The sequence below is a fragment of the Acipenser ruthenus genome, chromosome 13 (genome assembly GCF_902713425.1).
Source record: "Acipenser ruthenus chromosome 13, fAciRut3.2 maternal haplotype, whole genome shotgun sequence".
NCBI classification, from domain to species: domain Eukaryota; kingdom Metazoa; phylum Chordata; class Actinopteri; order Acipenseriformes; family Acipenseridae; genus Acipenser; species Acipenser ruthenus.
In genome coordinates this window covers 971,761-985,618 of record NC_081201.1, presented here as the reverse complement: position 1 = coordinate 985,618, position 13,858 = coordinate 971,761, and the positions used below count along the sequence as shown (strand labels likewise).

At 49.0% G+C, this 13,858-nt stretch overlaps 2 protein-coding genes across 6 annotated transcripts in view; both read left to right on the top strand.

Moving 5' to 3' along the window:
* LOC117418322 (coronin-7) overlaps nt 1-7,470 on the top strand; it is a 64,664-nt gene extending 57,194 nt beyond the window's left edge. The window contains exons 7-8 of the mRNA XM_059035395.1: nt 7,267-7,321; nt 7,429-7,470. The gene's annotated coding sequence lies outside the window, so the exon portion shown is untranslated. The remainder of the gene's footprint in view (nt 1-7,266; nt 7,322-7,428) is intronic.
* A 2,208-nt stretch (nt 7,471-9,678) lies between these two features.
* pam16 (presequence translocase associated motor 16) lies at nt 9,679-13,210 on the top strand. Of its 5 annotated transcripts, none has more exons than XR_009330802.1 (5): nt 9,693-10,083; nt 10,487-10,571; nt 10,970-11,106; nt 12,156-12,837; nt 13,032-13,210. XR_009330802.1 is itself a non-coding variant. In XM_059035394.1 (5 exons), exons 1-5 carry the CDS (start codon nt 10,081-10,083, stop codon nt 12,364-12,366), a joined length of 351 nt encoding a protein of 116 aa, XP_058891377.1. In that variant the 5' UTR covers nt 9,913-10,080; the 3' UTR covers nt 12,367-13,210. The 5 variants fall into 5 exon arrangements, 4 of the variants coding, with proteins under 4 accessions (XP_058891376.1, XP_058891375.1, XP_058891377.1 ...); XM_059035394.1 differs by having other exon boundaries at nt 9,913-10,083; nt 12,156-12,221; nt 12,307-13,210; XM_034031370.3 differs by having other exon boundaries at nt 9,921-10,083; nt 12,156-12,221.
* Nucleotides 13,211-13,858: the final 648 nt, after the last annotated feature.

The window sequence follows — 13,858 nt, the reverse complement described above, 5'->3', positions numbered from 1 at the left end:
GTGCCAAAAAAAAAAAAAAAGTCTGAAATCCGTCAACGATGTTTATTATTTTCGAGTTGGATAACCGCATTCTTTCAACCGCTGAGGGTTTATCTTGGATGTCTGTCTTGGCGATTCTTGTATGAAGGCTTTAATTAGAATTGTATCAGCTGGGCTTAGAGAGAGAGAAATCTCCACGCTGCCTACTGGCCTTCCAAGGGCTAGGACAGAGCCTGCATTGTCAAACCCATGTGCTGCGCTGGGTGACCATGGCTGCAGGTCAGCAGGTAGTACTCTCTATCATAACTTGACAAGTAAAGGACAGCTTGGTCGGTCAGCATGTCCCGTTAATACAACACACAGCATTGTTTTTTGCTCTTACAATGTGCTCAGTATTAAATGTTTGCCCTTCATTGTGGTTGTTAACTGCTAACTGCTCTTGGACTTCTACGCTGCACGGTCGATCAAGAAACGTCAGACGTCTCGGTTCTTAAAGAACATGCTCAGAATAGCCCGTAATGCACCTGTCATGTGACTACATGAGTTTGCACACATTGCAGACTCGAGGGAGCTTTTCTGCTTTACTGACATCCTCCAGTTCAGCCAGTCAAAGTTTACCACTGTCCGTTTTCAGTTTTCCCATGCTTTTCCCTCTATCTGTTTGCCATAGCTTACTATGGTTTGTATTTGTGATATGCTTTACCACTCTCTGGGCTTTACAGCGTTTAGCTATGCTTCACCAGGCTTTCACTCTGCTCTATTACAGTTTCCTATGCTTTTAATAGAGTAAGATGCTGACTTGGTATACAGTGTATGTAGTGATGTCTCTTCGGGGAGCTGTTTATCAGATAGCAAGGAGATCCAGCTGGTGGAAGCTGCAGTCCATGGGGCTGCAGTGCCTCGCTGCACTGAGCTGTGTGCGTGAGGAGAGGGGAGGAGAGGAGAGGCGAGGGGAGGGGAGGGGAGGAGAGAAGTTTGGTGGGAATACTGTAGCCCCCCACCCCCCGGGACACCCTGGGAAAGCTCTCTGGTTCGTGTAACAGCATTTAAATGCATTTACGGTTTTAATAAACCCACACAATCGGCGCAGCCACCCAGACCACCTGCCTGAGTTTCCAGCTTGTTAGCACGCTGTATTGCTACTCCCGTTATTAACTTGTGAACCAGTAGACTTTCCCAGAGCCAGCGCCTCACACACCTCGTCATTATCTCTCACGTTCAGTGCCGGGGTTCATGCTTCACTGCGCTGTGGATTTATCGGGATGCTGCCTTTCTAACAGCAGGTATGACTCTGCGGAGAAGGACTGTGGCGCTGGACCCCCGTTTATTATTCTTTAGCCCCCGTCATCATCTGGAATCTTTTATAACAATATTCTGAAATAATAATGATAATAATAATTGTAATACTAATAGTAATAATGTTTTGCCTTCATGTTAGACAAGGTCCCCCCTGTGTGTGTTTGTTTATGCAGCTGGTTGGTTGGGGGGGGGCGGGGGGGCGGGAGAGAGAGAGAGAGAGAGAGAGAGAGTTTTCCCAGCATGGGGCCTACAGAGCCTAGGCCTGGAGTATTTCCCACAGCCCAGTCCCAGGCACAGACAGGCTGTGGGAAACAGTGAGGACTGGCCCCGGGTTAAGAGGTTTGAAAGGGGTGTGGATCTGTATGGGAAATACATTGACGAGTGTGTGTCGAGATCGAGGGGAGGTGTTGAGGAACAGAGAGGGGCTTGAGCAGGGTGGGATCCACCAAGGGTTGATTGTGCAGTATTGGGTAGGCACAAATCTCAGTTCGCCAGCTCAGAGTAAAGTCAATAAAATATCCTGGGAAAGTAGACTTTCCTCTTATTGGTATTGATTGATAGACTAGTAGTATAAACAGTGAATCTCTTAGATGATAATGCATCTGGTATCTGTGTCCAGGGTTCTCAGCAGAAATCCTCTAGACAGCCCTTCTTTGCAGTTTTAAACTGCCAGACACTTCCTGGGCAGACTGACAGAGACGACGACAGGCTTGAATTTACTAGGTGTCCAGTAAATCACAGTCCAGTGTTTGGCTTGCTGTGTTCCTCTGAGTGTGATCCGCAAGGCCAGCAGAACACAGTGGCACACGTGCCAGTCCAGGAAGAGACAGCATCAGGGGGCTTCGTGGTGATGTCATGGGGGCAGGTGAGGGGAGATGAGAACCGCACGCTGTGTCCCTGCGTCCGAATCACAGTGTGGAGAGTGTGCAGAGAGCCTGGAGCAGGGAGCCAGTTTGTTCTTCCAGAGCCCCGGGAACACAGGGCCAGTGCAGAGAGAACAGAGGAGTGAGGACTGGAGGGAGTCTGTCTGTCTGTGTAACTCCATTTCTTTGTCTGTCCTTCTATCTCCTTTCTTTTTCTTTCTGTTTCTCTTTTTTCTTTCTCTGTTTCTTGCTCTCCTCTCATTTTTATTTATTTTAATCCTTTCTTTCTTTCTCTTTCTTTCTTTCTTTCTTTCTTTCTTTCTGCCGTCTACCATGGTAAAAAGCATAATAGATCATTGTTACACATAGTGAAAGCATTGTAATACCCAGATTAGCCAATCTACTTAGTCACAGATGGCAAATCATAGGGAAAGTATGAGAAACTTTGCATGAATCAATTAAAAAAAACACAAACAAAAACTGAACCTAAGTTTTGTTACAAGCCATACATGGATGAAATCTCCGATCTGAGTTCAGCGTGAGCGTGACGAATCACTCTTGCGTAACACTAAACACCACTGGACACAACAAGAGGGACTGAACTTCATTGGAGATGTGAACTTAACCCACGACTGCTCTCTTTATGGGAGAGTTGCAACACAGCTCCCTTCATTACTGTTGGGAAGTGTTGATGTTATTCTAAACTGCTTACCCAGGGTATCCCGCCTAGTAGACTGCATCGTCTCCCCAGCGGAGCGTGCCTTTGGCCTGGGTCACAAACACAGGGATCACCTGTTTTACGGTGCGATCCACATTTCAACAACCCCTACATTTAGGGCGTGTTTATTCTTCAGTATTTCAGCAGGTTGTGTTGGCATCAGAATGCCTTGTGTGTTTGCAGAACCCCCTGGGTACTGTTTAGTACAGAACCAGTTACCAGACTGGTTTAATTCTAGGAAGCAGCAGAAATCAATTCCAAGCAGTCAAGCTCAGTTTCAGTGTGCCGGAGTCTGTGTAACATTAATGTGTGTTTTTATCAGCCTATCCGGAGCAAAGGGATCCTGTCGTCCTTCAGTTAATCTCAGACAGGCTGCCTCCCACCCACAGCTCGTTTACATCAGAGAAGAGTCTGCCTGGTATTTATTAGAGTTTAATGCAAAACTCTCGTATCTGTGGGAGTGATTTATAAGCACAGAATACAAGCGTTCAGAGAACTGAGTGCTCTAGCCTTCCCTCCCTCTCTGCTTTGTCAGTCATCAATCTTGCCCCCTGTGTCAGCGCCCTGTAGGGGGTAGAGATAACAGAGGAATGCAGGGACAGTTCGGTCAGGCTCTGGGGCAGGGGCAGGGGGGGCTGTCTGCGGGGCTGACGATCACGCAAGGTGGGCAGCTCTGTGGTGTAGAAGCAGGTGGAGCCAGCGGAGTTAAAAGGTCACATGATCACGTGATTTCTCTGGAAGCAGGAACCAGGAAATCTACCAGGAGAGAGCAGTGTATCCACAGTCTAGTCCTTCTGCAGCTCACTATGAAACAGCTGCATATCCTGAATTAACAGAAAAACAAATGAACCAATGTGATTCTCAGCACAATAAAACGGGGGGCCATGAAGAGATTAGAAAATGGGGGGGGGGGGGGGGGGGGACAGGTATTTCAAAGGCTCCCCCTCTCTCTGATCACCTCCAGCTCAGGACAGTGAACTGCTCATGTCAGATCTCGTTTTCCATGCTGAGTGCTAAACACACTGTGAAATGGTAGCACTTTTTTTACGAGCACTCCCAGTGCTTTACGAAGAGATGAGGCAGCAGGTAATTTCAGATCCCCTGACCGCCGTCTGCTTTCTGGGTGGCTTTCCTCGTGGGTGGGGAGGGAAGGGGGGCCCATTCCCTGCTAACCCCTCCAGTTTCTGGGCTGCAGCTCTGTAACACCCTAATATATCTGACCAGTCTTTACAGCATTTCGTTTTCGTCTTGTGCTGCTGCAGTCCAGCACTCTAACCACTGAGCTGCTAATCACCAGACGCTCGCTATTTAATACTTGTAATTCCAGAATATCCCTGCCGTTGCTTTCTAGTATAGCTTAGCTGCGGCCGATCTTTCTGTTTCATGGGCGTGTTGGGTTGTTTCCAAATTAAATAAATCCAGTAACTCTTCCTGATAGTAAACAGGGGGCTGTGTTTTAATGAAGCCTGCGCTCTAATGTGCCTGCCTGTGAATACTCGCCGTGCCCCGCAGACGACCTTACAGAGCGTAGCACAAAGAACCTGAGCTCAAATAGGTTTCTTCACTGAACCGCAAAGGGAATTGCACAGGTCTCTCTGTGAACAAAGTATCGATATCACAGTTATACAATTAAAAGATACACCGCTGACAAGATAACAGAAATTCAACAACACCGTAACCTGCGTGCAAATGTTCCAAACAGAGGAGTCAGTAATATTGTAGCCAGTATAGCTAGGTACCCGAGACAGGCCCCCTGAGCTGTATATTACAGGGCTGTGACAGGGAAGTGGTTTATTAGAGGGCTGGGCAGGGCTGGAGCTGGTTCTCACACTCTCTGCTCTACAGCTTCCTCAATCGCAGTCACTGTTGAGAACAGGGGCAGAGCGGGACCCTTATCTTCACTTCTTAAAAAGCAGACCCTTTATTGCCCCGTGCTGCTTCATTCCCACAGCAGAGCTGGCCCTGTGAATTCACACTGTAATGAGGTTCTGAGAGTGCTGAGTGATGCTGCATAGCGTGTCTTACTTTACTGTCCTAGAGCTATTGTAAAGCTATTGCTTTACAATAGCTCTCTGGGCTTTACCATGCTTCTACTATTTGTTACAGTGGGAAACTTTTTTAAGAGTGAGATTGCCAGACTCAGCTGGATTCGGACCCGGGTCTCCGCCTGGCCCCTGCTCGCTCACATGTTGTGTGTTTTGTTTTCTAACCCAGTTTTCATCACGCTCTGTGTCCCTGTATTTCTTTTACATCAGCCCTCCTTTAATCTCCCTTGACATTCTCCCGGCTTCATTTAGCTGTCAGTGTGTCAGTGCTCTCTGCTTCATTACCGGGGATTATTAGCTGCTTATTAAAGAGGGTTTGTGCAGGTGTGTCGACTGAAACGCTGGCTATTCTTCTGCTTTAGAGAGCTTACAGAGCTTAAAGAGGAGTTGTGTGCATACCTCAGCATGAAAACAGAGCTGAATAAACCCCAGCTAATAATAATAATAATAATAATAATAATAATAATAATAATAATAATACAGGATCGGTTTTGCTCTTTGGAAACAGCTGCCACAGGAAAACTCCCTCCACCCCAATGCTCCAGCTTTGCACAGCTGCGGGGGGCGCTGGGGAAGACATCAGTGGGGGTCGTCAGAAGTAATTTTCTAAGACCATGACGAGGTGGTGCAGCAGTCTTATTCTACAGCCTCTTTCAGCCTGGGTTTGAATGCAGCTCAGGGTTACAAGTGAAATTAGTTTGCAGGTCTCCCCAATGGCCCTTGCAGAGCTGTGAGGGGGCGCCTGCTTAAAGACTTTAGGTACTTTTCTCAATTCGTTCATTATTCATTCTTCCCCTAAATGAGATTGCCTTTGCTCTTGCTTCAGAACAGGGCCTTACTGTATGTGGTGTAGGACAACTCGCCCACACTTACTGAAACTGTTTATAGACATTTTAAAAGGTCTAGGTAGCTGGCTATGTTGATGTGTGTGTGTGTGTGTGTGAGAGAGAGATATATGCAGCCCTGGGGACTAGGTCTAATCTCAGCAGCTCAGCTGGGAGAGGGGGAGAGAGTGTGGGAACGGGCCGGCAGAGAGGAGGTGTGCAGTGGATTCGTTGGGGGATCCCCGTGGAAATGTGTTACATGGGAACACGGAGCTCTAACAAAGCGTGGCTTCCCAGCATTAAAGAGAGAGGGGGTCCGAGATGGAGATAATGAAGGATTTCAGGGAGCTCGGCTGCTCAGCTAATCAGGGAATAGATCTGGACAGCTGTGGGTACCATCACGGGTTCCACTGATCAGAGGGTGCAGAGGTTATATTTGAGGGTCTTGCTGCATGCATGCACTTCTTATTGAACTTGTAGAAGTAAATGATTTGTGTTAAAAAAAATAATGACTTAGGGGCTCCCGAGTGGCACATCCGGTAAAGGCGCTCCGCGTGGAGTGCAGGATGCCCCCTATAGCCTTGACGTCACCAGTTCGAGTCCAGGCTATTCCATTGCCGACTGTGGACGGGAGCTCCCAGGGGGCGGTGCTCAATTGGCCGTGCGCCGCCCGTGGGCCGGGGGGGGGGGGGGGAGGGTTAGGTCAGCCAGGGTGTCCTCGGCTCACCGCACACCAGCGACCCCCTTTAGTCTGGCCGGGCGCCCGCAGGCTTGCCTGTAAGCTGCCCAGAGCTGCGTTGTCCTCCGACGCTGTAGCTCTGAGGTGGCTGCATGGTGAGTCTGCAGAGTGAAAGAAGCGGTCGGCTGACGGCACACGCTTCGGAGGACAGCGTGTGTTCATCTTCACTGCTCCCGAGTGAGCGCGGGGGTGGTAGCGGTGAGCTGAGCATAAAAATAATTGGATATTCTAAATTGGGAGATAAATACAAAAAACAATTGGCGATTTACTAAATTAAAAAAAAAAAAAGACTTTTTGCAGGTTAGAAATAATGTCCCTCCAAACTGCCTCCCTGCCTCTCTTGGTCTTCACTGCCAGTCCCTCAGATGTGAAACCTCCTGGCACTCCAGAGTGCTGAGCTCCCAGTCCCAGTGCAGTCAGCAGCCTGTCTCTCCTCAGCCTGGACGTGGAGCTTGGCAGCGGGACAATGTTAGTTCCCGGTTAGTTGTCAGCTGGTAAAGTGCCAAGATGAACCCAGCCGCAGGTGGAACACGTTGCCATTCCATCAGCACTCGCTTGTCATTTCACTCAGCTGGCCTCCCGGAATCCTACTCTGCACTCTAGTGGTGGTTCTGTATTGCAAGGCAGCAGTACAGTGTTGTAAATAGACACCAAGGAATTACAAAGCAGTGTGAAGCTGACAGGTGGCCAGTGGTCCATGGGTGCCTAGTGCTTTTTTTTTTTAACCAGTGAGATCGCGGTGCAGGTTTTCTCTCTCCCTCTCGTCTCATCCCTCCTTCTCTCTCTCCCTTTCTCCCAGGACTCTGATTCCTCTCTTTGATCCTGACACAGGTCTGCTGGTTCTGGCTGGAATGGTGAGTGCATGCTGCAGGAAGGATCTTCACTAGACAGTCAGTGTGAGCTCTAATGTACCCACCCAGCGTCTCCCTGCTCTCACTCTGTGCTGGCTTTGCTTCCTCAGGGTGACTGCGTCATGCACTGCTTCGAGGTGACTGCCTCCCAGCCTGTCCTCTCACAAGGTAGGGCTGTTTTTATATAAAGCACACGACTGACCACAATGTGGACTCGTTTCAGACAGTATCTGTTACAAACAATCAGTGAAGCATTTTTAAAGGATCGTATCAACAATATTAGAGGCGTTATTATAATTATTATTATTATTATTATTATTATTATTATTATTATTATAGCAGCACAGTGTTATAAGAACATGTTACTAAGGCGTTTATAAGAGTAAGTATAAGTATACCCCTAAGCCCTCTGCTGTGTCTCCTGGATTGATTCCCAATGCCCCCCCTTGCTGTACAGTGAGCCAGTGCCTGACAGAGGCAGCGACCCGGGGCATCGCCATGGTCCCCAAGCTGGCTGTTGATGTCACTTCCTGTGAGGTGGTGCGAGTTCTGCAGCTGACGACAGCTTCATCGTGCCTGTCAGCTACAGCATGCCATGCAAGGTGAGCCAGGGACCGTCACTGCCCAGGTTATGTGAGAGCTGGCTTGTTATCGAGTCTTGGTGAACGCTAATGAATCTAACGGACGCTAGGAAGTGTTCAACCAAGATACGGCTTGTGATTCTTTAGCGGTAACATGTAAAAATACAAGCCTGGACCCCCATGTGTTTTTAGGTAATGTTAGACTTCATAATTAGAATGACTGTTTTACTGTAAAATGTGAATAAAAAGTTTCTTGAGCCTGAGAGCTGTCATGTTGGATTGAAACCCTCTCGTCTGTGTTTCAGTCAGGGCAGGATTTCCACGAAGACCTCTATCCAGACGCCCCAGGAGACAGCCCTGCCCTGCCCGCAGAGGAGTGGTGGAGCGGGGGGAACAAACAGGTATACAAACACCTGCGCTTGGTGGCTGTTGAAAACATAACTTTAAAGTGATCGATCAGAATAGAAGGTAAAACTGTAAGTCAGGTAGACAGACGTTGCAGCCAGCGTCTTTTTCACTGAGACAGCTGCTGATCCAGGGTAATGTTCACTTCATGCAGTACCTGTTGCTGCAGCACCAAAGATCAGGTGTTCAAACAGACTGTGCAGGAGTCAAAGAGCAGGTGGAGTTAAAGGAAGTCCTCTGAATGGGTGCTGGGTTGGCTCCGAGACTTTCAGCACAGGGACTCCCCGTCCCCTTGGTGTCTGTGCTGTGCCCCTGGACCGTACCGGCCCCCTGATTAATTTTGAGAGAATTGCAGGGCTGCAGTGTGACTCCTCGACCAGCAGCCCGCTGACCAGTCCCACCACTCCCTCCAGCCTGGTCCAGTCTCCCTCCACCCCCAGCGAGCCGTCCAGCGGCCTCGGCATCAGCTGCAGCCAGCGCTCCCTGCAGAACATCCTGGGTAAGCCTTGATTCCTGAGCCTTGAGTCTGTCCACTCACTGCTAAAATAAAAGTAACCCTGTTCTCACTCACCTCTTTCTGCCCCTCTCTGTCCCCCTCTTTTTCCAACTCTCTCCCCTCACTCTACCTCTTTTCCCCTCTCTCTCGTCGCCCCTCCTGTTTCCCCCTCCTTTCTATACCTCTTCCCTCCCTCACTCCCTCCTCTCTCCCCCCTCTTCCCCCTCTCTCTCTCCCCTCTCCCAGGCCCCAGCTCAAAGCTCCGTCACACTCAAAGCCTGGTCCTGCACAGAGACACTCACATCACCAACCTGAAGGGGCTGATCCGTCTTTCTGTTTCTGTTCCACGACGACTAGAAGGACCAGGTCCACGAGGAGCAGTCAGTGTGACCGTAGCGATCTGGGAATGCCATTGCACTGGTGGAAACCACCGAGTACCTCCTAAAACCCCTCCCCACTGGAGTTTCAAACTGGAATCCCTCCCCCATAGTGACTGGAAGGGTCTCGGGCTCACAGGGGCAAGCCTGGCTGCTGTTTGACCAGCTGTCAGGAGTCCTGTCATTGCCATTCATGTCATACTGCTGCCCCCTGGTGTCCTGGACCTGTCATTGCCATTCATCTCATACTGCACTGAGATCAACAGCATTCCATTTCAATTCATTTTGTCTTTTATATATATATAACACATTTCTAAAGTAGCAGTTTACTGGGAGTGTTACCTTAAATAATAATAATAATAATAAAATAAATGTAAATTAACTTTGTTTGGTGTGTATGTTTTTTTTTTTTTTTTTAATTTTTATTATTTACAACCATAGGTCGTTCAGATGGCTTATAAGCAATACAAATATGGAAGACACTTTAGTTATTAATTTAAGAGCGTCTAGATGCTAGACGATTCTTGCAAGTACTGTTAAAAAAAAACCTGCACAATAAGCACTTACCATCTTATTGTTAGCCCGGAGAATGACAATGAGAAAAGTGTTTCAACGCATCCTTCAACTACACAGATTTCAATCAGCACGTAATCTCCAGAACGTGTCAATAACCCATTGAACCGCAAGAGGGCGTGCTGCACCCCCCCGCGACACGTCATTCAAGCGTCGATTCAGAACCGCTGTAATTCTGACCGCCCTCCAGCAGAGGGCGATATCTGAGAAACGTCAGTGGTTGGTAGGAGCTACGTTTTGTTTTACTCAGCTGTTCCCTGCTTCTTGAACCCTGACCGAGCGGCTGATGCAGTGGAGAGAATTGCATAAAAATACAAAAAACAAGTAAGCATGGTGAGTAAGGCATGCTGCGAAATCTACTTTATTAAATTATGACCACATTTAACGCGTTGACAAAATGTCTACGTACAGTATTTTTCAATAGTGTGCGCCACAGACCGAGTCTGTATGTGTTTTAAACTTTAAATTCACTGTTGACTTTAGTTGTTTAGATGGTAGTTATGTTTCGACAATAATGAATGTGTCTTTTAAAGTCTAGTTTACCTAAAAAAAAGACTCCTCAAAGTCGCGAGTGTGCGGTACTTTCCGAAGTCCGGTGTTATTAATGTCTCCTGCTGCAGTGTAATTGGGCTGTCCTTGAGAGATGCAGTCGGTGTGCTTCCTTTCTCGTACTGTGCTGTGTGATTGTTTCTGTCTGTACCATTATTACCTTTTGAACCCGCTCTCCTCCCACCAGGCGAAGTACCTGGCTCAGATCGTGGTGATGGGGGCGCAGGTGATCGGGAGGGCGTTCGCGAAGGCGCTCAGGCAGGAATTCGCCGGTCAGTGAATCAGGGTCCAGCCCGCAAGGCATTGTGTAGTGTCACATCATTCAAAATGCATGTGATGCTTTTGGTTTTAGAACAGCAGTAAAATACTATTCGTAAAGCTACTCGGGGTTTTATTATTATTATTATTATTATTATTATTAGTCAATACCATTTTAAATCCTATGAGGAAATACAGATAAATACATTTTCTTTATTTTCTTTTATTTATTTTTTTTAAACAATGTTTAGCCTGAAAGTAGGATCTGTTAATCATAATATTTGTTATTAAACTGAGAGCCTGCATGCATGTCTGTGCTTGCCTGTATATCTGTTCCTTTAGCATAGCCGCATGGTTCTCATAGTTCCGGGTGTCTTGAACAATCTCTGGTTTTAACCCCCTCCTCTCCCAGCCAGTAAAGCCGCGGCCGATGCACGAGGCCGGGCTGGTCAGCAGTCTGCAGCTGCTTCCAGCATCTCCGGCATGACGCTACAGGAGGCCCAGCAGGTCCTCAACGTCTCCACACTCTCCCCGGAGGAAATTCAGAAGGTGCACCAGGCCGCTGAGCTTTGCTGTATATACCGTGGGTCAAATGCAGCCTCCCCTCCCACTCTCTGGAGAGGCAGAGCCTCCCCTCCCGCTCTCTGGAGAGTCAGAGCCTCCCCTCCCGCTCTCTGGAGAGGCAGGCCTCCCCTCCCGCTCTCTGGAGAGCCAGAGCCTCCCCTCCCGCTCTCTGGAGAGCCAGGGCCTCCCCTCCCGCTCTCTGGAGAGCCAGGGCCTCCCCTCCCGCTCTCTGGAGAGCCAGGGCCTCCCCTCCCGCTCTCTGGAGAGGCAGGGCCTCCCCTCCCGCTCTCTGGAGAGGCAGGGCCTCCCCTCCCGCTCTCTGGAGAGCCAGGGCCTCCCCTCCCGCTCTCTGGAGAGCCAGGGCCTCCCCTCCCGCTCTCTGGAGAGCCAGGGCCTCCCTTCCCGCTCTCTGGAGAGCCAGGGCCTCCCCTCCCGCTCTCTGGAGAGCCAGGGCCTCCCCTCCCGCTCTCTGGAGAGCCAGGGCCTCCCCTCCCGCTCTCTGGAGAGCCAGGGCCACCCCTCCCGCTCTCTGGAGAGGCAGGGCCTCCCCTCCCGCTCTCTGGAGAGGCAGGGCCTCCCCTCCCGCTCTCTGGAGAGGCAGGGCCTCCCCTCCCGCTCTCTGGAGAGCCAGGGCCTCCCTTCCCGCTCTCTGGAGAGCCAGGGCCTCCCCTCCCGCTCTCTGGAGAGCCAGATCCTTGCCTTGTGTTTTTACTTCATGTCACACTTTTCATTTCTGTATTCCAATGTAATACCAGTTTTGTGTAGCCTTACAGCGTTTCCAATGTTAGAATTCATCTTCCAAACAGCTCTCTATTTTAGATTGTTTGTTTAAATCCCATTCAGTCAGGATTATTTTCATTATATTTTTTTAAACGTTTGTGTGAACTCTCTGGGGTTTGAGAAGTTGCCCCGCCAAAACATTGAAAGCACATACTGTATATGCATTATAAAGTAGATACGGAGCTAGGGAAACTAAATCTGGTGCAATTATGCGCGCAGTCCAGTCCTAATTGATTTGTTGTTTTTTTTTGCAGAACTACGAGCACTTGTTTAAAGTTAATGACAAATTGGTTGGTGGGTCTTTCTATTTACAGTCAAAGGTGAGCTGTGCTTTTATGTTCTATTTTTTATTTATATTTTTTAAAATTTGGAATCGCCAATTATTTTTTCTCATTTTCTCCCCAGTTTGGAAAGCCCAATTATTGTTTATTTCAACATATCTCACCGCCGCCAGCCCCGCGCTGACTCGGGAGAGACGAAGACGGACACACATGTCCTCCGAAACGTGTGCCGTCAGCCATCTGCTTCTTTTCACTGTGCCTGCCGTGCAGCCACCTCAGAGCTACAGCGTCGGAGGACCACGCAGCTCTGGGCAGCTTACAGGCAGGCTCGCAGGTGCCCGGCCAGACTACAGGGGTCGCTGGTGCGCGGTGAGCTGAGGACGACCTGGCCAACCTGAGCCCTCCCCACCCGGGCAGCGCTCGGCCAATTGTGCGCCGCCCCCGGGAACTCCCGTCCACGGTCGGTAGTGGACTCGAACCGCCGATCTCCAGGCTATAGGGCGCATCCTACACTCCACGTGGAGCACCTTTACCGGATGCGCCACTCGGGAGCCCTGTGCTTTATTTTCTGTTCTCATAATATCCCTGAGGGAACTGGATTCTCTGAAAGCAACACCATCAGCTGTCAGAGTCTCCTACTCGGTGCTAAACTTCAGTGAGTCATTCATAACTTCAGAATGCTCAATCACAATGCTAAGGTAGAACTATAAGAAATTAGTGCACTGAAGAAGGCACAAGAAGAAACATCACTTGGCTTTCTTTTAGTTTTCCCTGATCACGAGTGAGACGAGGCTGGCCGTGCTGCAGTGGGGTCTTGATGGCTGTGTCTGTCTGTGATTGTCTCCCCAGGTGGTGCGTGCCAAGGAGCGGCTGGATGAGGAGCTGGAGATTAAGAAGCAGGACCAGAGCTCCGAGACACGGAGTAAAACACAGCAGCACCCCGAGACCTGAGCGCAGGCAGCACCCTCCCCTCCCCTCCCCTCCCCTGTAAATTATATCTCCAAAATAAAATCCCTTTTCAGTACTTATCTGTGTCTCTGCTGGTGTGGTTTGAGGTTTTTATTACTGCAGAAATCAACTCCCGTTGCATAGCAGTTTTGATCCATTCCTGGTTTTCACAATGAGTTTATTAAGACGCACCTGAGATTGTTACCTGTACACACTGGCTGATCAAGCTGGTAGTAGTAAAACCTGGATTGGGTAAAACGGCTATGCAATAGGAGTCTTTCTTTCCATCCTTGTTACTGTGTTGTTTTCTTGTTGGTGTCCTGGTACAGCACGCTTTCTTCCTGTCTTGATGAAATTCACACAGCCACGTCGTGAAGCCAGGCAGACTTGTCGTCACACAGCCACGTCCTGTACTAGTGTACTAGGCAGACTTGTCCAATCACACAGCCATGACCGAAGGGATATGGAACACATGTGCGGGTCTGTGTGTCTCATGAAATCCCACCTTTAGTTAGTCTTAGCTGGGGTAGTCATTACAGCAGGTCTGCCCAACCCCGGTCCTGGGGACCCCCTGCTGTGTCTGCTGGTTTCCATTCCAACAGAGCGCCCAGTTACTTAACTAGACCCTTCATTGAACAAATCATTTACTTAATTTGACCTTTTTAATTGTTCTCAGCTCCTAAAAAGTTGCACAGTTCAAGTTATAACATGTTTTAGCTAGCTTGAAC